The sequence below is a fragment of the Salvelinus sp. IW2-2015 genome, linkage group LG1, assembly GCF_002910315.2.
Source record: "Salvelinus sp. IW2-2015 linkage group LG1, ASM291031v2, whole genome shotgun sequence".
NCBI lineage: Eukaryota > Metazoa > Chordata > Actinopteri > Salmoniformes > Salmonidae > Salvelinus > Salvelinus sp. IW2-2015.
In genome coordinates this window covers 22,974,037-23,001,457 of record NC_036838.1, presented here as the reverse complement: position 1 = coordinate 23,001,457, position 27,421 = coordinate 22,974,037, and the positions used below count along the sequence as shown (strand labels likewise).

Sequence of the window (27,421 nt, the reverse complement as noted above, 5' to 3'; positions counted from 1 at the left end):
TCAATTTGGAGAACCGGTGTTTTTCTGGATCAAACGCGCCAAATAAATGGACATTTTTGGATATATATTCGACGGAATTAATCGAACAAAAGGACCATTTGTGATGTTTATGGGACATAATGGAGTGGCCAACAACAGAAGCTCGTCAAAGGTAAGGCATGAATTATATTTTTATTTCTGCGTTTTTGTGTCGCGCCTGCAGGGTTGAAATATGCCTCTCTCTTTGTTTACTCTGTTGCTATCCTCAGCAAATAGCATCGTTTGGTTTCGCAGAAAAGCCTATTTGAATTCTGACATGTTGGCTGGATTCACAACTAGTGTAGCTTTAATTTGGTATCTTTCATGTGTGATTTAATGAAAGTTAGATTTTTATAGTAATTTATTTGAATATGGCGCGTCTGCATTTTCTCTGGCTTTTGGCCAAGTGAGACAGTAGCGTATCGCCTAAACTCAGATTTTTGGGATATAAATATGAACTTTACCGAACAAAACATACATGTATTGTGTGACATGAAGTCCTATGAGTGTCATCTGATGAAGATCATCAAAGGTTAGGGATTAATTTTATCTCTATTTCTGTTTTTTGTTACTCCTCTCTTTGGCTGGAAAATGGCAGTGTTTTTCTGTGGCTATGTACTGACCTAACATAATTGTTTGGTGTGCTTTCGCCGTAAATCCTTTTTGAAATCAGACATGTTGGCTGGATTCAAACAACAAGTGTAGCTTTAATTTGGTGTCTTTCATGTGTGATTTCATGAAAGTTCGATTTTTATAGTAATTTATTTGAATTTGGCGCTCTGCATTTTTACTGGCTTTTGGCCAAGTGGGACGTTAGCGTCCCACATATCCAGAGAAAGTTAAGAAGGAAAGAAATTCCATTAATTAACTTTTAACAAGGCACACCTGTTAAATTGAAATGCATTCCAGAATGACGTACCTCATGAGCTGGTTGAGAGAATGCCAAGAGGGTGCAAAGCTGTCATCAAGGAGAAGTGTCACACCCTGATCTGTTTCACCTGTCTTTGTGCTTGTCTCCACCCCCCTCAAGGTGTCGCAAATCTTCCCCATTATTCCCAGTGTATTTATTTCTGTGTTGTCTGTTGCCAGTTTGTTTTGTTTCGTGAAACCTACCACCATTTTCCACTTGCTCCTGTCTGTTCTAGTTTCTGTTTTCTAGTTTTGACCATTCTGCCTACCCTGATCTTCCCTGCCGTTCTGTACCTTGCCACGCCACACTGGATTTTTGACCCCTGCCTGCTCTGACCCTGAGACTGCCTGTCGTTCTGGACCTTTTGCACCCTATCTGGATTACTGACCTCTGCCTGCCCTTGACCTGTTGTTTTGACTGCCCCTGTACTAGTAATACACTTTTGTTACTTCGACACTGTCTGCAACTGGGTCTTCCCTGAAACATGATATAGAATCTTAAATATATTTTGATTTGTTTAACACCTTTTTGGTTACTACATGATTCCATATGTGTTATTTCATTGTTTTGATGTCTTCACTATTATTCTACAACGTAGAAAATAGTAAAATAAAGAAAAACCCTTGAATGAGTAGGTGTGTCAACTTCTGACTGGCACTGTGTATATATATATATTTTATTACTGCAGCCGCCAACCACAGCAGCCTGTGGTCTGGTCTGTAGCCTACTGCCACTTTGATAATCATTAGATGGGGGGAGTAGGAGAGGAGGTAGGGTGCACATTTGGGTAACTGGGGGGACCTACCTTGGTAGGGTAATTGATTCAAGGCCAGTCCTATCCTTTTGCCCCCCACCTTGCGGGTAAAACACTTTAGTGGCCCCCCTCTTGATGTTGGGGATAAAAAGGTACATTTTAAAGTTATTTTTTGCAATTCTACACATTTTGCCATGGGGTTGAGAGAAAATCCTGCAGTTTTAAAGCAAGTGTTCTGCAATTCGACACATTTTGCCAAAGGGCGGATATTTTTTTTCTCTTCAGTTTTAAAGCTAATTTTCTGCAATTCTACAAATTTTGCTATGATGCCATGTTAATGACATGAGTGACTAACAAAATCAATGGGGGCCCCCTGGATATCCGAGCCTGTGGTGGAAATTCTACCTTTAATTAATAATGAGGAGGGGCAACGTCAACAATCAATCAAGGTATTACTTTTATTAATAAACTTATTGCAATAAGAGAGCTGGTCACACCACACACAAGTGAATGGAGTGAGAGCCCACGCACAAAGAGTACGGAAGCCTTATATAGTCAAGCTGTCTTATACAAGCATCAGCAAAACACGTGACCTTATGTATGTGTATGTGGGGAGAAACGCAACTGGGTTACGGGGTACAGGCTATAATGAAWAGGTTGTCTCATTCTGTCGCAACTGAGGGAGGACAATAGGTGCCAAAGTGACAGGAAGTCAGACATACTTCCTCTAACAGTAGCTCAACGGTTCCCCCAAGTTGGGCAAGCAAGCACCTTTGACTGTCGGCCCAGATGATGTATGGTCCTACCCCTACACACATACACACAAGCATGAACCTTTCGCCCAGAAACAGGCTCCACACAGAACAACAATATCCTGGTGTGCAGGATATAACACTTTGCTCTGTCTCCAGTTAAGCTAAGAGGAACTAGTTAGTTTCTATCAGCTCTTGGCTGAGCGCCCAGACATCATGGGGTCATACCACACACACACACACACACACACACACACACACACACACACACACACACACACACACACACACACACACACACACACACACACACAACAGTTAGAACAGGCCTATACTACCACACACACACTTATTTAGTTTCTTTAACAATCTTAAGCCCAATGCCTAGGCTTAAAGAAGGATATTTTAGTACACAAGCATTAGTAAGGTTTAACAGAAAATGCACTCACAGGCCCCTGGGCACATGCCCTGCATTCCCAGTCGGTATTCAGCCATGATTACTACACGTTTAGAGAGCTGGCTAGATTAACTTTACAATCTACATTTTTTTAGCTGACATGGCTAATTGAGTGACTGTCAGTGACTGACATAACAAGAGAAAAAACTGCTGAGGCTCAACAACATTTCTAAATTGTAGTAAATTGAGACCTTGTCTTCCCCCGACTGGGGTTGTTAATCCGGTGCTGAGTCTAGTTGTATAATTCAAGTTTTCAAGACTACCATTGTCCCTGTTCCCAAGAGCTCCAATGTAACCTGCTTTTAAATGACTATCGTCCCATAGTACTRGCATCTGTAATCATGAAGTGCTTTTAAAGGCTGGTCATGTCACAAATCAATACTGATGGGTTCTCACTTCTAAACTTGAAAATAGGAAATATCCTTATTCATGTTACTGAGGGTGTCACGTTCCTGACCTTATTTCCTTTGTTTAGCCTTGTTTAGTTGGTCAGGACGTGAGCTGGGTGGGCATTCTATGTTATGTGTTTCTATGTTGGGTTCATTGTTAATTAGCCTGATATGGTTCTCAATCAGGGGCAGGTGTTTTACGTTTCCTCTGATTGAGAACCATATTAAGGTAGGCTGTTCTCACTGTTTGTTTGTGGGTGATTGTTGCTGTGTCTGTGTTTGTTCGCCACACGGTACTGTTTCGTTCGTTCCTGTTCGTGCGTTCATGTTTTATATGTTCTCAAGTTCAGGTCTGTTCACGTCGTTTATTGTTTTGTAGTTTGTTCAAGTGTTTTTTCGTCTTCGTTTAATAAACGATAGTATGTATTCAAACCACGCTGCGCTTTGGTCCGATCCTTGCTCCTCCTCAGACGAGGAGGAAGACGAACGTTACAGAGGGAGAGTGGGGAATGTAGAATGTTTACATCCTGTCAGAAAATTTTATTGTTAGATATCAGGGAGCCTATGGAAAGGAGAAGGGCCACAGTCTGGTACAAGTCAACAGGACAGTCGTGAGTTGGGGAGGAGTGAGAAATTTGGGCCGAGGTCAGGTCAGATGTAGTGAGGAAGAACAGATATCACTAAAGTTCTGTCTAGCAACAGAGGTGTATTGGCTGTTCAGACGTGTAAGGAGGAGACTCAGCATAGGAGGAAAGGTTAAATACCAGTGCTTGTGTGAACATGTCTTTGTCTGTTCAGCTGTCTGACCCTTTGGGTGAATAAACTTGTTTTGAGCTTTTCATAGTTGTCTGTCAGTTTTTACCCTGTTACTTAGAACCTAACAATACCATCATCCCAGACACCCTAGACCCACTCCAATTCACATACCACCCCAACAGATCCACAGATGACACAATCTCAATTGCACTTCACACTGCTCTCTCCCACCTGAGAGGAATAGCTATGTGAGAATGCTGTTCAATGACTACAGCTCAGCGTTGAACACCATAGTCCACTCCAAGCTCCTCACCAAGTTTGGGACCCTTGGACTGAACACTTCCCTCTGCAACAGGATCCTGGACTTCCTGACGGGCCACCCCCAGGTGGTGAGAGTAGGCAACAACACCTTCCGCACGCTAACCCTCAACACAGTGGTCCCTCAGGAGTGTGTGCTTAGTCCCCTCCTGTACTCTCTGTTCACCCACGACTGCGTGGCCACGCATGACCTCAACACCATCATCAAGTTTGCTGATGACAACGGTGGTAGGCCTGATCACCGACGGCTATGAGACAGCCTACAGGGAGGAGGTCAGAGACCTGGAAAGTGGTACCGGAGCATCGAGTCTCGACCCAACAGGATTCGTGACAGCATCTATCCACAAGACGGCTAAATAGTTCATCAAAACGGCTACCCAGACTATCTGCATTGACCCTATTTTTGCACTGACCCTATGCACACTCATAAGACTCCACCCACACACTCACCACACTGACACTCTCACACACACACACACATTCTTTCACACTCATCAAAAATGCTGCTACTACTCTGTTCCTTTTTTACTCTTGTTATTATCTATACCATGCCTTCACGTACATATCTACCTCATTGATCTGGTACTGGTACTCCCTGTACATAGCTTAATTGTTGTGTATTTTCATTCCTCTTTTAAATATATATTTTTTTACTCTGCATCGTTGGGATAGGGTTCCTAAGTTAACATACAGTATTACGGTAAAATCTACAGCTGTTCTATTCAGCACATTTGATTTGGAACATTTCTCTGTGACAAGCCACATTGTTTTTCTACCCCTCCCCCTTAAGCATACACCCCTCCCAGACATATGTCCATTGTAGGGTATGTGTGTGACTGTGTGTGTGTGTGTCTGTGCGTGGAGGAAAGAGGGTGTGTGAGATTAGGAAGGTGGGAGAGGAGAGGAGGCCATAAAATACGAGCCAAAAGGAAGCGAGAGAAAGGAAGTGGGAAGAGAAAGAGAAAGAGATACAAACAAGGCTGTGTGTCGATTGCGATTTTGAAAGTCGTAGCCCAAATTCTTCCGGATAACTTGACAACCTACAAAGGACTGTAAACTTGAGTGTGACTCTGTGGAAATAAGAGAAAAACAAGCAGCGGGTTTACAAGACAGACAGAAGAAGAAAAGACTCAATGCATGCGATGGAGCAGGAGAGCGTTCAAGAGCATGGAAGAAGTAGAAAACTGTCCAAGATCTGGGTGATAAATGAACATGTTCGAGTGGGACTCGCAGAAACCCTCAGCACCTATGTCATGATGGTAAGAGAAAGATAGAGAGAGAAAGAGAGAGAGAGAGAAAGGGTTCGAGGACACCATCAACCTCTCACTTCTTAAGGGCAAGGCCAGACTGGCCCTTAAGATTTGATCCGTATCCGTGATTTCCAATGCTTTCTCAATGGGAGTCATATGTATTTTCACGGACAAAAAGTTCATATGAGTTGAACATTTGATGGGCCGACGGATACGTAACCATCCGCTTAGCCAATTAGAAAAGAGGAGGTGTTTTACGTCACACACTTCACACAAGCAAGGAGAAAAATGTATCCGTTCTAATTTGGTGTCCGTATCCACGCGTCAGTCTGGCCTCGCCCTGACTCCCTTGCTTACTTGCATTTTACATTTGCATGTAATATGTTTTGGTTGTTGCATATTTCCAGAAAGACAAGGATTTTAAATGAATAAATAAAATGTTGTATTTAAAGGTATTTAGTATTACTAGTTTATTACTACTAGTATTACTACTAGTGTGTAAATTCATTGATAGATTTCCACTCAACTGTGATTCTGCTTAGAAATATTCATACACATTGCATGATGCAATACGCTCCCCATGTAGATGCTTATCATGTGGCATTGGTTGTCACTGTCATGCGCTTGACCCTGTGATAACAAGGCTGGCCAGTTGGCCGCATGCACTCTCTCTCTCACACACACGCGCGCACGCACGCACGCACGCACACACAGACATGTGGTATTGGGTCCCAAGTGAAAGCAGTCAATAGTCTCATAGCCGGGGTCTGCTGCCTGTTTGTCACATGCCTGACAACGAATCCTATTCTTAGAGCTTAGGACACAGACAGAAGACACACACGTGGTAGTAGTGTGATATTGTCTTTACTACTATACAGTAATTATATAAGGAGCTTTCCCTTTCCTCTGTGACTTACCTACACTAAAAAATGGGACGATGCTGTTGTTAATCTTAAGTGCATTTACTGAATGGAATGATTGAAAATGACACTTAGTGTTAAATTTGTCAGAAATCAAATAACAAATTTGACAGATCAATGTGATTTTTTAATTGATTAAAAGGTTCTAAAACGCTTTCAACACCTCATGCGCTTGCACATTGAATAGCATTGGGGGAAATGTAGCGGAAGCAGCCATTCAGAAGAGTTGGAGGCGTGGCTTATTGGGGTTGTGGCTTTCAGCTGGTTCTTTTTGCACACCCGTGAGAGTGAATGTCATTCCATGTAAATCTGGTCTTTGTAGTCGTTTTTTCACTAATAGCATCAGTAACCATACTGGCATAATTATATTTGATACAAAAGAGCCTGATATGGTTTCTATGTTACTGTACACAATGCTTGGTTATGATGTTGTGGCTACTAAATGTGGAAACATTATTTTGAACCAACTTAATATCTTGATTTACAGGGAATTATTTAATTGCTTGTAACCCAATTGTTGAAATTGTTATAGGTAATTCCAAATTAAAAAGTGAACTTGGAACAAGATGAAAAAATGTGTTGTATTTACATGAAATATTCATTTCTATTAGTTATATATTAGGTTTATGAGTGTTCAAATAAATAGTTTGCAACTTGAAATATAGGTTTGGTAATAATCAAATTAAACAGTTGACATTGAATCATATATTTGGTTTCAAAAACGAATTTACTAGTAACCAGTTAAAATATTTTTGGGGGGTTGATCCAAAAGAGTAACCTTCGGGCATACGTGTGGGTTGGAAGTAAGTCATCACCTTAGTAACCTACATAGATACAATATTCATACAATAATCACATCCCCCTAAGGCCTAAGCTGATTATATTCTTATAACTAATTAGGTACATCACTCAAAATGAGTTGACAGGTTTCAAGGATAAGACGTGATAATTACCTTAAACGTCTTAAAGAGCAACTGAGGGACTTTTCTAGTAGAAAATGGCCTATAGAGCAGTGCTATTATTCCGATGTTTTTTGTTCTAGTGTCAAAATTGACTACTAAGTGTAAATAGGATTATTTTGGTCATAAAGTCAGTCTCATCCAAAATGGAGATTTGTAAGATAATTAGGAGGGGAAAGTATGTCACGGAATCAAGGGTACCATAACAGTTTTCCTTGGGTTGGGTTTATTTCAATCCTGCCCACACTCCCACAGCTAATCATAAATTTGGAGCGCAGCTGCACACGACCCCATCGTAATGCCCATGGGCAATTTGATTTGACATTCGATATCCCTATGAGGGCTAGTTAGGGACAATCAGTAAATTACACAATGTACATGGGACAGTCGTTTTACATGTAAATAGCTCCAAATTTCAGTGACTTAAAAACCTCAAACAACTATTATTTGTAGAAATTCAGATACAAATACAGCTCAAAGATGAGCAACATTAAAATATTGTCACATTTACATTGTATAATTTTGCCTTTTTCAAACACCTGAAAAAAGGTGTTTCCAGGAATCTACAGCCATAATCATTCTGCCTAATTCTATGTAAAAATCAAATGTATATTTTTCTCCATAGGTTATCCAAGGATACCTCTTTCCAGCAGCATAGCACCCTGCATCCCACTGCTGGCTTGTTCTGGAGCTAAGCACAGTTGGTCCTGGTCAGTCCCTGAATGGGAGACCAGATGCTGCTGGAAGTGGTGTTGAAGGGACAGTAGGAGGCACCCTTTCCTCTGCTCTAGAAATAATATCCCAATGCCCCAGAGCAGTGGTTGGGGACATTGCCCTTTGTAGGGTGCTGTTTTTTGGATGGGACATGAAACGGGTGTCCTGACTCTCTGTGGTCACTAAAGATCCCATGGCATTTATAGTAAGAGTTAACTGGTGTCCTGGCTAAATTCCCAATCTGGCCCTCATACGGTCACCTAATCATCCCCAGTTTACAATTGGCTCATTCACCTCCTCTCCCCTGTAAAAAATAAATGTACCTGTTCAATTGTCATTTTAATGATGGTGTCATTCTGACTGTTGTAAATCACACATCTAAATATACTGCAATAACATGCCTAAAATGTCACATCCAAATTACAACACAGTATATGGGACCAAACCACACATCAATACAGGCACAAATCATGGCATAATAATTAACACACAGATGTCATGATAATATCATAAGGTGCCAGATTAAATTTAAACCACATACTTTTCTGCATACCTCTTGAGCTGTCTGTTTCCCCTAAAATCTGGATAAAAGGTGAAAGGAATGTGAGTCTTATTGAGTACATTAAGTAATTGTACACTTTCCTAAATTCTAGCAACTTTGCCAGCAGCATGCCAGCTAAGATACCGTAATTAGACAAGCTACTCTAAYTTGATTGGTAGCCTGAAATGGCTTGGAAGCTAGTTATGAGGTTGGGAGATTGGGAATCTATCTAGCTGGCTAACTAAAACGAACTTCATAAAATGGCTAGGTGTCTTCTATTTCATACAAATAATATTTATTTAGTTTTATTTATTCATCAAGAAGGAATCAATAGGAATCAACATACCTCCTGTGACTCCTGCCCATCATCGGCAGCTAAAATCAAATCAAATGCTGTGTCTTTGCTCCATGGTGGCCTTGGAAGGAAACACTTACTAGGGAGAATGGGGATACTCTTTGCCTGGTCCAGTCAGTGTGCCCCTCCACAAAATACCGCTGACAGATATTTTTTATAAATAATTATGTTTAAGTTTAATAATGAATTTAACATCAGAAAAATTTAAAACTGGACAAATCTGAGGGAGAATGTGCTCTTGTGCCCCATATGAGCATGACGCCTCTGCAAGAGACTCACATCAAAGACGCATCCAAGACCCAAATCTAGTTCAGTTCACATTTCCTAATGAGGGAATTGAAACTTGTGACAAAGCTTGTTGGAAGATTTATGAAGTGACATGTTTTTACTTTAACAGTAATCCTTTGTTTAATTGAGTTAGTGAATCCAAATGCACCAGAAGGAATACGTTATGTAGACCCACAAACCAGCTTGGATGTATTCAGCTGTAATAAATGATCGTAATCAATTCTCCCACTGCCTCTCTGGATGTCTGTTTTTGACGGGTTGTGTTTATGTTGTCTTTATATTCAAGGTGTTTGGCTTGGGCTCTGTGGCACAGGTCGTGACTGGACGGGGTGTATTCGGAGAGTACCTTAGTGTCAACCTGGGTTTCGGCCTGGGCGTGGCTATGGGAGTGCATATTGGCGGGAGGGTCTCAGGTACATAACACAACACCACTCCTTTTGTCATGGGTAATGGTTTAAATTGTTTTCATGTATGGTGCCTCTTATACAGCACATTTAAGTGCAAAAGGAAAATACTTCTCTCTCTCTCTCTCTTCCTCTACCTCCTAGGGGCCCATATGAACGCAGCAGTATCATTCTCCATGTGTCTTTTTGGTCGTTTGGGTTGGAGGATGCTTCCAGTCTATATCCTCAGTCAGCTGATAGGCTCCTTCTTGGCTGCTGGGACCATATATTCCCTTTACTATGGTAAAAACATAATGACAACATTTGGGAAACTTTGGGAAATCATACAGCCAGTACAAGGAAGCGCTTGTGTGCATTAAACATCACTATAAGGGCCGGAAATGTTTGTTTCAATATTATTGTTTGAGATACATGTACATTTCCCAACCTTAACACTTGAAATCCTACAGATAGTAGTAGTGTGTTGGTTGAATATGGTTATGAGGCGCTGTGCAATGCTGTGAAACTTGCTTTGTCACTGTATTTCCAGATGCCATATACCACTACTGTGGAGGGAATCTGACTGTGTCTGGCCCTAAGGCTACAGCTGGGATCTTTGCTACCTACCCAGCAACCTACCTCTCACTTCATGCTGGATTCTTAGACCAGGTAAGCATCAAACGGGTAATTCAACCCCATTTTACTCCATAAAGACCCCTGTTGAATTGGTTTGTCAAGCCAGTTTACCCTGATCTATATTTTACTCTGGACGTTCATCTCCCACTGACGGAGGACAACTCAAGCTATCTCTGCCTTTTCTCACCAAGTGTGTGTGTGTATGTGTGTTAATTGTGTGTAGTCTAGGTATTAAGCACATAGGGGGGAATTCAGACCCGAGTTTTGTGCACGTAAATGGAACTTCAGTTCCTTTTTATGCACTTTTCTCTCAATGCGTAGTCTGACCTTGAACTTAAGCTTGGGGAAATGCATGTGCCAGCCAGCTATACGTTTGGGGTGGAGATCACAGAAATTGAGGTGTGGTAGAGGTGTATTCTGACCTTGACTTAATTCGCTCAGAATTCCACCACTTTTGCGCTTGAGGAAACCATGAATAAGGTCGAGCGAACCTGTTCGTTCCAAGTGGAAACTCATACTTCATTTTTTCCCAGATAGAAATAACACCTTTCTTCATGCACTGTAATTTATAAATTGATTAGAGCAATTGATAAGAGCAATTGATACGAGCTAGGTAAATGAGCCATCTGTTTGGAGAAGAGGGTTAAAAAAAAGAGAAGACCTCCTTCAGATCGCTGGAGAATGTGAAACCAGTCATAGAAGCAAACTAAAAGCATGTCAAGAATTTCTGCCCTTTTCCCACGGTGAAGTACAACATGCTGTGACCTTATGCATCATTTTAATTGTATGGCCTTTTAACTTCCAGTTATGAAACTTGGAGATGCAAGCCAAATGGGTAGGCTACTGCAGCCTGGAGCATGTGATGACGATGCACAATGACAGTCACACCAAATTTAACCTTTGGGCACTCTCGAATGTTTGAATTATATGTCTCAACTTTCTCTGGTTCCTTCTATTTCTATCATGTTCTCAAATGTCAGTAATAACCACACATATTGAACTGCCAATTTAATGTTAGTTTCCTTCATTTCATTACATCACTCAATTGAATTGCATTGTTTTGTTTGCCTTCATATGCTTCCTCTGTAAACGCTGTCACGTCCGTGTGGTTGTTGCTGAGGATCTCTAGTAATAGTTGATCATGTTTAATGTCATATTTTTTTAAACATGTAGGCTAATTAAATCCTTATGGAGTGGCAGACCAAGTCTTAATAGTTTGATCCTGACGCATGGCGCAATACTTGGTCGTGTTATCACACAGTTCTATTACAATTACGTGTTTGGTCTCTCACTTTGGGTAACGTCTCGTTAGGGGCAGAGTACAGGAAGGGGCGGAGTCTATGAAGATCCATTCACACAAGGTCTGTCATAGACTTCCTATATAAGCGGCCATATTCTGCTCCCATCTTTAATTCTTTCATCTTCCTCACGGATTCTATGAAGATCCTCTACTCTCCTCAGTAATATCCTCTACTCTCCTCAGTAATATCCTCTACTCTCCTCGACTTGGACCTCTGCTTTCCTGCTAACCTGTCCACAGGTGGACCGTCAAAGAATCCATCGCCGAGTGTTGGACAGCAGCTTATCGTCGAGAGGATTGACCTCACAGTGAAAACTACTGTCAGTCTCTGGTTCAGCTAGCGCCACACGGCTAGCTCTACCTAAACTACCTGCTTCGCTTTGCTTATTCCTACCTAGGGGGAAAGAGAAAATATCATTTTTGATAGCTAACGAAGATCACACCTTCTCTTCAGCTAACAGCGTGCTGGCTTTGGCTAGGTTACTAACCCACGAGGTGAACTCTAGCTAGCCAACGACAGGACTACTAGCTACACAGCTACAGCGTCGACCAGCAAACACATAGCCTGGGTGTCCATACCGGAACTATGGCTAATTCTACCCCTACACAGGACGAGACCAGCAAACCCGCTGACCTACACCCATGCCCATGTGGGGCTCTCATGTGGGGCAGGGATACCCACACCCTATATTTCGACTCTCTAGGGCTGGAGCATGCCCAGACAAAGCTCGCTAACCTGAGTCCTGCGTGTATTGCAAGGAGTTGCCGAAGGCTATCCTCAAGCATCGAGTGCGACAGGCTGCCGCCCCATGCTCATCTTCCTCACAGCTTTTGGGTGAAGAGGCAACTCAACAACCCCTGCCCCGTCCTGTCTGTACCGAGGTTGACAGGGATGAGGTTATGGACAGTCTCCCCCCGGATATACGGTTTGACGACCTAGCATTAGGGGAAGATGACTTGATCATAGATGAGGATGAAGACGACATCCTTCGTCTCCTCCGTGATGGAGAAGAAGAGGGGGAGGAGGACGCCCTGGCTCCCAGACCCACACAAGGAAGAGATGTCCCCTCTCCTACCCTGGGGTACGGGCTCGTGGATGTGTGGAAACGGGCTGCAGCCAAGCTCAAGATTAGGACACTGAACGTCACCACTCTACTGATGGCATATCAGGGTGAGCTATTGGAAGAGATGGGCAACCTCCTGAACAAGAACGAGCCCAACCCATTGCTCTGGGAAGAGATCTGTGTCGTCTCAGACCTCAACCTCCGTGCCTCCAGGGGTGCTATCCAAGGCTGTGGGCGTGTCATTAGCCTTGCAGTGGTGGGGGATAGAGCCCTGTGGCTGAACCTGTCCAGCCTCACGGAGAAGGAGACGGCAGACTTCCTGGATGCTCCTATTGAGCCAAAGGAACTGTTTGGTCCTAATGACTGGAACTGTACAGAGCAGAAGGAGAAGCTTCCAACTTCTGCCTGCCCCGCCAACCCGGGTCCCACCCCGGTCCAACCTCCACAGCCATGAGCCAGCGTGCCTACTCAGCAGGAAGAGGCCAGTACTCCTCCGCCAGGGGCACCAGGCCCAGCAGACTGCTAGCCCACAAGTAAGTGTTCAGACTAGAGGCAGACGAAACTGGGGGTAGACGTTCCTACGCAGCAGCCGCTTTGAGGTCACACCCCAACGATTACCCTGAGGGGGAGACCGTCCTAGGGGTCCTTCCACAGTGGCAAAGGGGAGCAGAGCACAGCTCATATGGTGTCCGGCCCTTCACCCTCTCGGGCTAAAGACTTTTCACCCGACGCAAATTGCAAGAGGGGCATATCTATTTTGTCAGAACACTTTCCCCCCCTTGCTGCAACACATTGTTTTGTGTCTAGACACAGGGAAGATGGAGACAGCCCACTTTCCCCCCAAGTGCCCTTCATACTGTAGCTCTCCACTCGACACCCTTGTTTGATCTGTCAGAGGCCAGAAAACAAGGTTTCAGTTGCCATGAACACTGCCCCGTTCCGGGTTAATTCACTGCCTTTTCAATAAAGGTACTACTGTTGCACTTAAGAGTTTCGCAAATCAAATCAAATCAAATTGTATTGGTCACATACACATGGTTAGCAGATGTTAATGCGAGTGTAGCGAAATGCTTGTGCTTCTAGTTCCGACCATGCAGTAATATCTAACAAGTAATCTGACAATTTCACAACAACTGCCTTTTACACACAAGTGTAAAGGAATGAATAAGAATATGTACAATACATATAAATATATGGATGGGCGATGGCCGAACGACATAGGCAAGATGCAGTAGATGGTACAGTATATACATATGAGATGAGTAATGTAGGGTATGTAAACATTATATAAAGTGGCATTGTTTAATGTGACTAGTGATACATTTCTTACATCCAATGTTTTATTTTTAAAGTGGCTATAGATTTGAGTCAGTATGTTGGCAGCAGCCACTCAATGTTAGTGATGGCTGTTTTACAGTCTGATGGCCTTGAGATAGAAGCTGTTTTTCAGTCTCTCGGTCACAGCTTTGATGCACTTGTACTGACCTCGCCTTCTGGATGATAACGGGGTGAACAGGCAGTGGCTCGGGTGGATATTGTCCTTGATGATCTTTTTGGCCTTCCTGTGACATCGGGTGGTGTAGGGATCCTGGAGGGCAGGTAGTTTGCCCCTGGTGATGCGTTGTGCAGACCTCGCTACCCTCTGGAGAGCCTTACGGTTGTGGGCGGAGCAGTTGCCGTACCAGACGGTGATACAGCCCGACAGGATGTTCTCGATTGTGCATCTGTAAAAGTTTGTGAGTGTTTTTGGTGACAAGCCAAATTTCTTCAGCCTCCTGAGGTTGAAGAGGCGCTGTTGCCCCTTCTTCACCACGCTGTCTGTGTGGGTGGACCATTTCAGTTTGTCCGTGATGTGTACGCCGAGGAACTTAAAACTTTCCACCTTCTCCACTACTGTCCCGTCGATCATCTCTTTTGTTTTGTTGACGTGGAGTGTGACGTTGAGTACTGAAACATGGACGGATGATGACGCTATGCATGTAGTACTCAGTGGATTCTCCATGCAGCGGCAGGATCGTACCGCGCCTTCGGAGAAGTCGAAAGGAGGTGGAGTGTGTTTTTTCAGATATAACAACTGGTGTGCTGCTTCAAGTGTGAAGGAAATCTCGAGCTTTTGTTCACCTGATATAGAATACCTAATGGTAAGCTGCAAACCCTGTCATCTAGCAGGAGAGTTCTCATCCCTAATTATCACGGCTGTCTACATCCCACCCTAAGCCAACACCACTCTGGCATTCAACAAACTGTATGGGGCCATAAACAAACAAGAGATCGCTTACACAGAGGCAGCGTTTCTGGTGGGGGGAGATTTTTACTGATGGAGACTTAAAACCGTCCTACCTCACTTCTGCCAACAAAACTCTAGACCACTTTTATTCTACCCACAGAAATGCATACAACGCCCTCCCTTGTACCACCTTTGGCAAATCTGACCATGACTCAATTCTCCTGCTTCCTGTTTACAAGCAAAAGCTCAAACAGGAAGTACCAGGTGATGCGCTCACTACGGAAGTGGTCAGATGAAGCAGACGCGAGGTTACAAGACTGTTTTGCGAGTACAGACTGGGAAAACCATGGATTACAGGCAATATCCACACTGGGCTAAAGGCTAGATCTATCGCTTACAAGGAACAGGACACGGACATGGAAGCAATCAAGAAATCCCGCTACGAACTCCGACAAGACATCAAAAATGCAAAAGGACAATATAGGAGGAAGGTGGAAACCTATTATACCGGCGCCGTCTCTCGTCGTATGTGGCAGCGCTTGCAAACGATAACTGATTACAAAAGTAAACCCAGCCATGAGTTGTCCAGCGATACAGAACTCCCAGACGAGCTAAATGCCTTTTATGCTCGCTTCGAGGAATATAACATTGGGCTTTGCGTGAAAGCTCCTGTTTTTCCAGATGGCTATGTTATCCCTCTCTCTGTGGCCGATGTGAACAAAATGTGGATTGATCGTGGCCTGTAGGAGAAAGAGGGGAGAGCACATCTACATCGACGGGGCTGTTGTGGAGCGGGTGGAGAGCTTCAAGTTCCTTGACGTCCACATTACTAAGGACCTAACATGATCCACACACCCGCAAAGTCGTGAAGAGGGCACGGCAGCGTCTCTTTCCCCTCAGGAGGCTTAAAAGATTCTACAGCTTCTACAGATTCTTTTGAATCCTCAAAAGCTTCTACAGCTGCACCATTGAGTGTATCTTGACTGGCTGCATCACCGCTTGGTATGGCAAATGCACTGCCCGTGACTACAAAGCGCATGTGACAAACATTTTGATTTGATAACACAACTTCAGTAAGATAACAATAGCATACAAGGAGTGTTACTATGACTTCGGCAGTGCATGGCTGGATGAACCAAGTCCGGGAGGAACATTTTAAAGGCCTGCCTCTTTTCGAGGAAATGTTGCCGTTTGCAAGCAAATTTTCTGCAATTCCACACATGTTGCCATGAGGCAGAAAGAAAACTTTGCAGTTATAAAGTTTAAATTACAATGCATTTTATGTTAAAAAAAAAGTATATAATAATAATAATAATGTTTGGCCTATGTTTCCCAGAGTTAAGAACATAAATTGTATTTTGAATAATATTACATTGTATTGTATTACACCATCTAAACTTGTTCCACTGATCTTTGGACAAAATTAGTTCAGAAAATATTAATTTGAAAAATTAAATATGTATAAAAACAGTTATTACTTTTATTTTAAGATCTGGTCACGGACCCCCTGCAGTAGCCTACCTCGTCCACGGATACCACTTTGAGAACCCCTGCATTAGGTAACCTTAAGTTCCATGGTCAGTGCGAGCAATGGGCCAGGGTATACTACTGTACACTATTCTCCCTATTATAATTATATGTTCACTATTAATCAAAACAGTTGCTTTTTTGTGCGTAAAGGCTCTCCGAATTTTCCCATGAAGTAGCCTACCTACGGTTCATGAAAATTTCCCTAAACATACTGTAAAATATCAGTGTTTTGAAATCTAGACATGGGTTCTGAACAGAGACAAATATGCATGTTTTGATGGCTATCTTTCATTGATATCCATTCTGAAAGCATTTTTCATAGGCTGCATTGTAATGTTGTGCCTATCAAATTCAAGTTAAAAGGTACAAATTATTTAGAGGCATTGCTTAAGATGAACAGAAAAACATATTGAAGAAAAACTCTGATCAAATTGGTCGACCCAGTAGGTGTGTTTTTGTTGGATTGAATTAAATGTATTCAGTGCGTGCAAGAGCCACACCTGCAAACCATGTTATGCTCATGCATATGATAAGTATGAATACCAAATACTGAGAAGTGCTTAAATCAGAATGAAAAAAGGCATACATTTCCTAAGTCTGATTTGATCCCATAGTGTCAATCATGGTTGTTTAACTCTCTCACAGACAGTAGACATATCAACCTAATGCCCGCTTTCTCGCTGTGTGTGTTCCAGGTGATCGGCACGGCCATGTTGTTGCTGTGCCTCATGGCTCTGTCTGACCAAAGGAACCAGCCTGCTCCATCGGGGGGTGAGCCCATCGCTGTGGGCCTGTTGGTACTGCTCATAGGAGTCTCTCTGGGGAGCAACAGCGGATACGCAATCAACCCTAGCCGTGACCTGGGACCTCGAATCTTCACCGCTATAGCAGGCTGGGGGCCAGAGGTGTTCCGGTAAGACTGGAGGGGAGTAAGACTTGGTGGTGGTCAATTCAGGTTTCAGTTTTGGTTCAGTTAATTAGTTAATTGATATTCAATTTGTGGATTGAAAAGTGAATTGGCCATTTTCAGAACTGAGTGGATTGAAAAGTGAATTGACCCCAACCTTGCCTGCTAGTCTTGCAAGGGCTTTTTATCTTAGTGTCTTCAGAAAGTATTCACACCTAAATAAGTTCAGGAGTAAAGATGTGCTTAACAAGTCACAAACATTAATACATTGCATGGACTCACTGTGTGCAATAATAGTGTTTAACATGATTTTTGAATGACTACCTCATGTCTTTACCCCACACATACAATTATCTGTAAGGTCCCTCAGTTGAGCAGTAAATTTCAAACACATATTCAACCACAAAGACCAAGGAGGTTTTCCAATGCCTCGCAAAGAAGGGCACCTATTGGTAGATGCGTTAAAAAAAAGGCTGTGATAAGAGAAAATTGAGGAGGAAACAACAACATTGTAGTTATACCACAATACTAACCTAATTGACAGCATGAAAAGGAAGCCTGTACAGAATAAAATATTCCAAAACTAGCATCCTGTTGCATAAAGGCACTAAAGTAATACTGCAAAAAAAAATGACAAAAAAAGATAATTCTATAATAATATTAATTAATTAATTGGCAAAGCAATTCACTTTTTGGCCTGAATACAAAGTGTTATGTTTGGTACAAATCCAATACAACACATTACTGAGTACCATATTTTCAAGCATAGTTGCGTCATGTTATGGGTATGCTTGTAATCGTTAAAGACTGGGAAGTTTCTCAGGATACAAAAGAAACGGAATGGAGCTACTGTAAGCACAGGCAAAATCCCAGAGGAAAACCTGGTTCAGTCTGCTTTCCACCTGACAGTAGGAGATGAATTCACCTATAACACAAGGCCAAATCTACACTGCCATAGCTTACCAAGAAGACAGTGAATGTTCCTGAGGGGCAGAGTTACAGTTGACTTAAATCTACTTGAAAATCTATACCAAGACCTGAAAATGATTCTCTAGCAATGAACAACCAATTTGACAAAGCTTGAAGAAGTTTGAAAATAATTATAGGCAAATATTTTACAATCCAGGTGTACAAAGCTCTTAAAGACTTACCCAGAAAGACTCACAGCCACATTTATATAACATTTATATTTGATAGGTTGAATGCTATCTAATCAAGATATGTGTTTGATTTATCATACATTTTTTTAACCAATGTTAGAAAAAAAGCAGGGGTGTGAGAATACTTAAGGTAGTGTATATCAACAAACTGGCAGGACTAAGATTGCCTTGGTGTTTTAGACTAGCAACATTCACACGTTTTGCCTTCAGAGTTTAGCCAGGTGTTGATGGCGGTGTTGGTAGAATGTTCAGTGGTTCAGGGGTCAATTACAGGGCAGTATAGGTATTTGAGTGGACAGTCTGGTTTCCCATGCCAATCTGCATTATTTCCTCTGTCCGAGCCAGTCACTTCTTTTTGATGTTTCTTTGTACTGTTCTGTCCTCTTGTTCCTACCATAACAGGAAAAGAGCTGTGCCCGTTTGTTGTGGCATCTGATTTGATCTCACCCTATTATGGCATCTAATTGGATCTCACTGGCCAATTACATTCCAATTTTGGTAGCAACAAAAAATAAATCCCTCTCATGATATGGTTCAAATGATTTTGGAATTATTCGACATTGCAACTGACGTGACGCATTTTGGGTAAATTGTGACTGACTGATCTACAAATAAAAATGTGTTATTTATGATAATTTGTACATCAGTCAGTCTACGGTCACCTTCAATGTCAGCTGAAATGTCAAACAAGCCCACTGTGATAATCAGGAAAACTTGTCAATCAGGAATTCTGATAGGCCTGTTACGGGAGCGTCTGCTTGAAATGACAAAATATTGAATTCAAATAGGACAAAACTCCCCAAAGCTATTTTTGTTCGTATTTGACTGACTTTGACCACTGTAACCAATCTCCACACTGTTGTCTCTCTCTCTCTGTTGTGCAGGGCAGGTAACGGCTGGTGGTGGGTACCTGTACTTGCCCCCATGGTGGGAGGAGTCACAGGGGCTTCCATCTACAAGGTCTTTGTGGAACTGCACCACCCCTCCCCCTGTGAACACAGGAGGGAAATAGAGGACGAGGCAGAGGAGGAAGCTGCCCCTCTGGATATGCAGAAAACCCTCAGCCCAGAGGTGTGTGTGTGAGGCACCCCAGCTGTGTGTGCGCACACTTGCTACACCCAAAGTAACTGGAGGAGGATCCAATGGAACAGAAACATTGGCGAACAATTGGGGATGTAGTTCTGAGAGGACACTGATTGGACTGGTTATTTTCTCGACGGTCCAAGTCCAAGTGACAGGCAGTCCAGAATGAATTGTGAAAGTGAAAATGTGAAACAGAGCATGAATTCAGTTTGGCTTCCAGGTGAAGGATGAATGAGACCACCTCTAACAGAAGTCAAAGCTGCATTTAGAAGTTGCCTGTAGGTACAAGTCTAGGATCAGCTTACTGTAGCTTACCCCTCAACCAATAGAACTATGGAGCCTTGAAACTGATGGCAAAATGCGAGAGACTATGTCAAGAATGTAATTGGCGCTCATTACTCGTATCGGTTTCAAAGCACAATGCAGCACATCTGATGACACTGGAGGAAATCTGGACTCATTAAAATGGCCATCGACAATAACACAGGTTTAGCCGAAACGATTCTCATCTGCCTTTAATAGGAAATACATACAGCCATAGACACAAAAGGGAAATAAATAGGATCAACAGGATGGCCCAAGGCTTCACAGGGAATAGCAGCATTGCTAGAAAAAAACATGTCAGGCACACACACACACACACACACACACACACACAGACACACACTCTCAGGAGAAGAAGCATTTATAGTGGTATAATACATAGCTACCGTTTCCCTGCCATTACTTACTCGAGAAGCCAAGCGCTGTAGCCCCATTAGCTAACACATAGAATGTTAGCTTCAATATTCTGAATGGTTGCAGCCAGATATGTTGCTTCCGGGCCCTTTTCACCCCACTCAAGAAACAAATGCAGGGGAAACACTGCCATAGCCCATTGAATATGTATTTATTTTGGTGGGGGAGGGTGAAGTTTCCTTATCGCCTGCCCCCACTATGCCTCCCCGAGCTCCCTTGCCCCTTGGTAGTGCCCCCCACCCCTCCCTGGGCCGACTGTTTCTTCTTCGGGGCGGGCAGCTTTGCTTTGCCCCGGAAGGCTTTGCTGGGGTCCAACTTGTTGACAGGCGGCTCTCCGGCGAGGTCGGACATACTGGGCTCACAGTGGAAACTCAGGGGCTGGTAGAGAGACGCCCACTGCTGTTGGGGAGAGAGATGACACAAGCACAATGGGTAAAGTAACTAACCAAACAAAAACTCATGGCATTATTTCCTACTGTTAAGCTGTACTTATTTAGGTTTGCGTGCTGAGAGAAATCTCTTTCATGAGACGGACTTGTTTTAAACATATATAACAAACCTTATTGTGAAGTTGTCTAATCAAAAAGTATAGCTACACATTTCTAAGTTGCTTACTACAGTATAACTCATTTTAGTTATGAGTTAGTTATGACCCTTAAGAGTCACTTAAATGACTAAAATACTAATATTTTTTTGTGAGACCTAGTCAAGGTATGTAAGGCCGACTGGGCAATGAAACAAATGCACTTAATGACCCTCCATAGGGTCAGAGCTTGGGGGTCAACGTACAACATACCTCAGTCACACTTTCGTTCTAGGCCCTGTTTTAGCTGATGTGGCCGGAAAGTGATGATACATAGCCTAACTGGGGTATGTTATGTTTGACATGACTATATATTGTACATTGAAAGAAACAATAAAATCTATGTTTACCTTGTATGTAATGGATCACCTTTTTGGCTGTGCTGATTTAGTTTTTTTACTTACATACATGGTAGTAGGCCTATAATACATGTAATTGTAACACATCTACAATGATATCTACATGCAATACATAAGAACAATGGTCACTATTTTCAAGTGCTCTTAGACACCCAAAGTATTCTCTTACATTTTGTCCCAATTCCAACAAAATCACATAACCCCAGCCTCGCTCCTTCTAGGGCAGTCCTTCTCAAATAGTGGGGCGCGCCCCCCTGGGGGTGCTCGGAGCGATGCCATGGGGGGGGGCGCGTGTGACCCCGGGGAACATGCTTTTTTTGCCGCAGGGAGTAGTTTTTTTTTGCACCGAACAAGAGCACACAGCACAGAGCAGGAGATATGAAGTGCAGATAACAAACCCTTAAGAGACACCATGGAAAAATGTTTAACAGCGATGAAAAGAAAGGCGGAGAGAGACGGAGATAATGAAACAAACGTAAGTCTCCCGAAAGCTAAGACGAGGAAATATGGCGACGCGTATGTCGCGCTTGGCTTCACTGTGACTACGGTGGGAGACGAGGAAAGACCGGTATGTTTACTGTGTCTAAAAATGTTGGCAGCGGACAGCATGAAGCCAAATAAATTAAGGCGTCACTTAAAGACATTACACCCCAATCACGCTGATAAGCCGCTTGAGTTTTCAGCGAAAACGTGCCGAATATTGCCAACAATCGTCCCCCTTTGTGAATGCTACTTCAGTTAACCAGCGAGCACTGTTAGCATCATATAAGGTGGCGTACCAAATTGCTCAGTGCAACAAAAAAAACTCCATAGCAGAGGAGCTGATACTGCCTGCAGCATTAGACATGGTCTCTGTCATGCTGGATGACGCAAGTGCTGCAAAAACAAAAACTATCCCTCTGTCCAATGACACTGTCGCCAGACGTATAAATGACATTGCTAACGATCTTAAAGAACAGCTGGTAGATAAACTCAAAGACAAACGTTTTGCCTTACAGTTCGATGAAGCAACTGACAGCAACAAAGACTGTTTGTTTATCGCTTATGTACGTTTTGACATGACAAACTCCCTCTACTTTTTTGTAAATATGTCAGAGACAGAGCCACAGCTGAAGAGCTATTCAAAATGCTGGACTGCTTCCTGACTGAGAATGGGCTAAAGTGGGAGAACTGCATTGGTGTTTGCAGTGATGGTGCACAGACCATTTTTTTTTTATTTATTTTTCCGTTATTTTACCAGGTAAGTTGACTGAGAACACGTTCTCATTTGCAGCAACGACCTGGGGAATAGTTACAGGGGAGAGGAGGGGGATGAATGAGCCAATTGTAAACTGGGGATTATTAGGTGACCGTGATGGTTGAGGGCCAGATTGGGAATTTAGCCAGGACACCGGGGTTAACACCCCTACTCTTACGATAAGTGCCATGGGATCTTTAATGACCTCAGAGAGTCAGGACACCCGTTTAACGTCCCATCCGAAAGACGGCACCCTACACAGAGCAGTGTCCCCAATCACTGCCCTGGGGCATTGGGATCTTTGTTTAGACCAGAGGAAAGAGTGCCTCCTACTGGCCCTCCAACACCACTTCCAGCAGCACCTGGTCTCCCATCCAGGGACTGACCAGGACCAACCCTGCTTAGCTTCAGAAGCAAGCCAGCAGTGGTATGCAGGGTGGTATGCTGCTGGCCTACCATGGCAGGGATGAGAAAAGGACTTCGGCACTCATCAAGAAGGCCTCACCTAATGCTGAGTGGACACACTGTGTTATACACAGAGAAGCACTGGCATCAAGGCACCTTTCCTCTGAATTAAGTGAGGTTATGACTGACATTGTAGGTGTAGTCAATTTTATAAAGACCAGACCACTAAAAACAAGAGTCTTCTCTGCTATCTGTGAGGAGATGGGAGCTGAACATCAAGCTGTGCTGTTTCACAGTGAAGCAAGGTGGCTGTCACGAGGAAAAGTCTTGTCCCGAGTTTTTGAGCTCAGAGAGCAGATAAGAATGTTTTCGGAGCAGGAGCACAAGTATGACCTCGCAGAAACATTTAGTGATGAGAACTTCCTGGCAAAACTGGCCTACCCGAGTGACATATTTGGAAAGCTAAATGAACTAAATCTACAGCTTCAAGGGAAAGATAAACACCTCCCTCAGGTCACAGACAAGATCAGCTCTTTCACTCGAAAGCTTGCAATGTGGGGKKGGCGACTTGATGAAGGAAATACTGATTCATTCGAGAACCTGCATGAATTTGTTGACACTACTGACTATGATGCCACCTCAGTGATTCCATATATTAAGGAGCATATTTCATCACTGATGGGATTCTTTAAAAAGTACTTCCCTGAAAACAGTTCCCAATATGACTTGGTGAGATCCTTTCAATGCACCAGCTCCAACTGGTTTCAGCTCTGCAGAGGAGGACCAGTTCATTGATAWGACGTCTGACTCCACATTGAGACTGAGGTTCACATCACAGACACTGAGTGAATTCTGGCTGAGTGTAGAGAGGCAGTATCCACTCTTAGGGCAGAGGGCCATGGGCATTCTTCTTCCTTTTGCAACATCTTATCTTTGTGAGACTGGCTTCTCTGCTGTTGCTGCACTGAAGACCAAGTACAGGTCCCAGCTAAACATTGAGCAGGAGCGGAGAGTTGCAGTATCATGCTTCAAACCCCGCATCGAAAAGCTGTGCTCTGCAAAACGTGCTCATTGTAGCCATTAATCCTGACTTCCTCATTTAGATTTTTTTTAAATCAGCACAAATTGTTTTATTCATTTTTGTTTTATAGGTCAAAGTGTTTCATATATTGTGCTCCTGAGTTAATGTTGCTGATCAATTTGAATGTATTATTATTTACTGATTATATTTTATTTATTTTTTCAGTATCAAATGGTCAAAAAATGTTTACAGTTTAAATAAGGGTTACATTTTTTTTTTAATTTCAGGCAAATTGATGCACTTTAAGTATTTTCTGTTACAGACTAAAAAACAATGTTAATTAAGTTATTCTTTGTTGTAAGTTGATCTATATTTCTTTCGTTTTTCTTTTTTTGTTTTCTTTAATGTTAATAAGGATACGATGTTATGCAGAGGTGTACTTATAACACTTTTATAGACAAATGATACTATTTACAGTCGCGGCGGAGAGTTGGGGGGGGGGGCGAAATGTTTACTTCTTCCTAGGGGGTGCGTAACAGAAAATAATTGAGAAGCACTGTTCTAGGGGGTGACGGAGTATTACCTTGGCCTGGGGACTGGGGCCGTAGGGGGTGAAGGCGTTCTGCCACTCTGGCAGGCCTAAGTTGGTGATCATCAGGCGGTAGTAGGCAGTGAAGCTGGGCGTTAGGTAGTGCCAGTACAGAGAGCGATCCAGGAACCACACCTCACACTTCTGGGCCACCACACCTGGAACCAAACAGCCATGGGACAGAGAGCAAGGGGGATGAAATAATTATGGGCACATTCCCATGAATATTAACCAGTCAAAATCCATTTAGCTTTTTAACTTTCATAAAGTGTGGTGTAAAATATGGCAAATGGAAATTGTCTTCCTTTCTTTTTCTTTCATGATATTTTACACACACAGTGCATGTGGCATATCACATGGGTAAATGGGAAAGTACCTTTTGTGCAGTCTTTGTAGACCAGGCAGACTTTGCCATTCCCACTGCAGGGGTCCAGCTCAAAGATACGGCTCCTGGAATCAAAATGGGGCTCCGCCGGCCCACACTCTGACTCTGAGGGAAACAGAATGTGTGAATTGTCTGTGTGTCCTACTATGTTAACTAGATAGTCCTATCTATACATGATGTAGCAATTTATGGAACATTTGCTTCCATGCCCCGTATTCTACAATATGTCCAACATTTCGACAAGGAACCCATAGCTAGAAGATTCAGTATACAATAACATTGGAGGCTGAAACTAAAGAATCCACTAAGTAGCTGAATGAGGTGGTGTCACCTTCAACTTGTTCTTCGTCCCAGTCCAGGTCAGCCAGTGAGGGTGCGTTGGGGAGGGAGAACACTGACGATGACTGGCAAAGAGGACGCAGGTTGGCCACACCGTTGAGCACCATGCATCCTAAAGGCACAGATTCATCTGGTACAATATAGAAAAGAGTGTCACAGAGAGAAGAAGAGGTAGTGTTCAGTTGTCTGTTCTTCTTTGGATGTTTGGAGCTGAATGTGTCACTGTCAGGGTTACCTACTCTCGAGTTTGGCACTCCAGGTAAGGGTGAAACCATCCGTTGTGAGATAAAAGTCTCGGAGGTCCTCGGGCAGAACACAGGTATTTTTCTGTAAACCGCACAAACAATGACAACACAGAAGGGTAAATTCAATCACTTTTTCATAGCACCCCTATTGATTTGAACAAAACTTTCCATACATATTTGCCCATTGTAGAAGTGTATGTGCTCAAATTTGATCCATTTGACCCAACATCCGGGATTAGCATTTAGCCAGTATAGCATGGTGGTGGAAAATGGTGTTCCATAAGGAAAGTATGCATATTTTCCTATTATTTTCCACATTCTCACCATTACATAGAATTAAAGGGATTTTGGCAGAGGCAATTTATTTACTTCCCCAGAGTCAGATGAAATTGTGGATACCTTTATATGCCTATGTCCAGTATGAAGGCATTCGTCAGAGGTAGCTTGGCAAATGCTAACTACCATTAGCCATAGACTTCCATGCATTGCGCTATCTCATTGGTATAATTCCAAAGTATCCATCTAAGMAGGAAATCAAAGCCTATGCAGCCTGAATGGATAATGTTTTAGGTACATACCGGTCCACGATTGATACTAATGTTTTGCAGGCTGCATACAATGCATTTGAATGTAAAATGACAACTCAATATCGTCATCTGCCGGCCTTTGGGCTGGGTCCATTAAGTCACTTTCTGACCACTTCTTCCATGGGCAAATATGTATGGAAAGTTCTGTTGCTGTCAAAAAGTGATACTATCAAAAAAAMGATTGAATTCAAAAGGATTTACACAGACTTCCCTCCCAAACCGGGATAAGAACCTCTCTACCTCCTTTCCTTCACCTGTCCTACACTGACATGATGGAGAGAAGGAGCCATTTTAGTATTAAAATGCAGCCAGCCTGTGTTTTTACCTGTTCCCATGACAGCAGGCATCGCTTCTCTGCAGGCTCCCTCTCTACAAAACGCACGTCCATCACCCCGGGCATACTCTCTGTGACACCAAAATATTATACAGCAGAAAGACAATTAATATGTTAGCCACAACTGTAATGCAATGAAGGAAAAAAAATCCTAACAGGACGTCCCAAACAGGCTTCTAGCGAGCAAGCTAGCCTAGCAGCAACAACAACAGGCTTGCTAAATCAAACGCTAGCAAGCCAGCGAAAATGAATGCTTACCAAGTACTCTGGTAATGCCGAGTGTCAGCCTTTCAGCGACCCCTTTACATGTTAAACCTTCCTTTGTCTCCTCCATTTCAATAATTATAAATCACAGCAGAGAAATATTAATATAATCCATCTAACAGTTCATTTTCTAGAGGAGTCGCAGATTATCTTCTTCTCTGAGATTTTATGGTGCACCACAACTATTGTTGTATTGCCGCCCCCAACTGGACGGGGTGAAGAAAAAAAGTACATTCATTATGGAGAAGGAAAAAACATGAATCCACACATACAGTATTACAACAACAAAAAGCATAAAAACATCTAATTCATTCCGTTATTCAAAAACTCCATAGCTCCCTACACATGCTCTTGGGCCTGCGAGGGTTGGACTGCACGAGACAGAACTTGATTGTAGCTCCCCTCAGTGATCATAGATGCGGTAAAAGAGTAAATAGAAGGCATTGACCAGATTGCCGCACATTCAACAAATCTGATCTAACAAAGTCGTCAAATCCGTRATGATTTATGTATTGTAACAGGCCCACAATGTGGTTACTTACGCCAGATATGGATCTATTTGGCTGTTTTCGCTACATAACATGTAGAAGTTGTCCTTTTTAAGGTTTTGAAGAAGGGACTGCTAAATGCTAACTCCCATTCGTAAACTGGTTAGCATAGCTAG

The 27,421-nt window shown here is 42.8% G+C and overlaps 2 protein-coding genes and 1 long non-coding RNA gene across 3 annotated transcripts in view; 2 read left to right on the top strand and 1 right to left on the bottom strand.

Moving 5' to 3' along the window:
* LOC139027593 (uncharacterized) overlaps positions 1-1,560 on the top strand; it is a 7,057-nt gene extending 5,497 nt beyond the window's left edge. The window contains exon 2 of the long non-coding RNA XR_011479715.1: positions 1,164-1,560. This is a non-coding gene — a long non-coding RNA (uncharacterized lncRNA). The remainder of the gene's footprint in view (positions 1-1,163) is intronic.
* Positions 1,561-5,189: 3,629 nt separating this feature from the next.
* On the top strand, positions 5,190-21,357 carry aqp7 (aquaporin 7). The gene is made up of 6 exons (XM_023986076.2): positions 5,190-5,613; positions 9,668-9,794; positions 9,930-10,067; positions 10,315-10,433; positions 17,217-17,434; positions 19,473-21,357. The coding sequence occupies exons 1-6, from the start codon at positions 5,488-5,490 to the stop codon at positions 19,669-19,671; spliced, it is 927 nt and encodes a 308-aa protein (XP_023841844.1). The 5' UTR covers positions 5,190-5,487; the 3' UTR covers positions 19,672-21,357.
* On the bottom strand, positions 20,172-26,943 carry tpgs2 (tubulin polyglutamylase complex subunit 2). The gene is made up of 7 exons (XM_023986088.2): positions 26,752-26,943; positions 26,485-26,564; positions 25,567-25,654; positions 25,320-25,457; positions 24,980-25,093; positions 24,598-24,761; positions 20,172-20,808 (listed from the first exon to the last, which is right to left on the bottom strand). Exons 1-7 carry the CDS (start codon positions 26,825-26,827, stop codon positions 20,590-20,592), a joined length of 879 nt encoding a protein of 292 aa, XP_023841856.1. The 5' UTR covers positions 26,828-26,943; the 3' UTR covers positions 20,172-20,589.
* Positions 26,944-27,421: the final 478 nt, after the last annotated feature.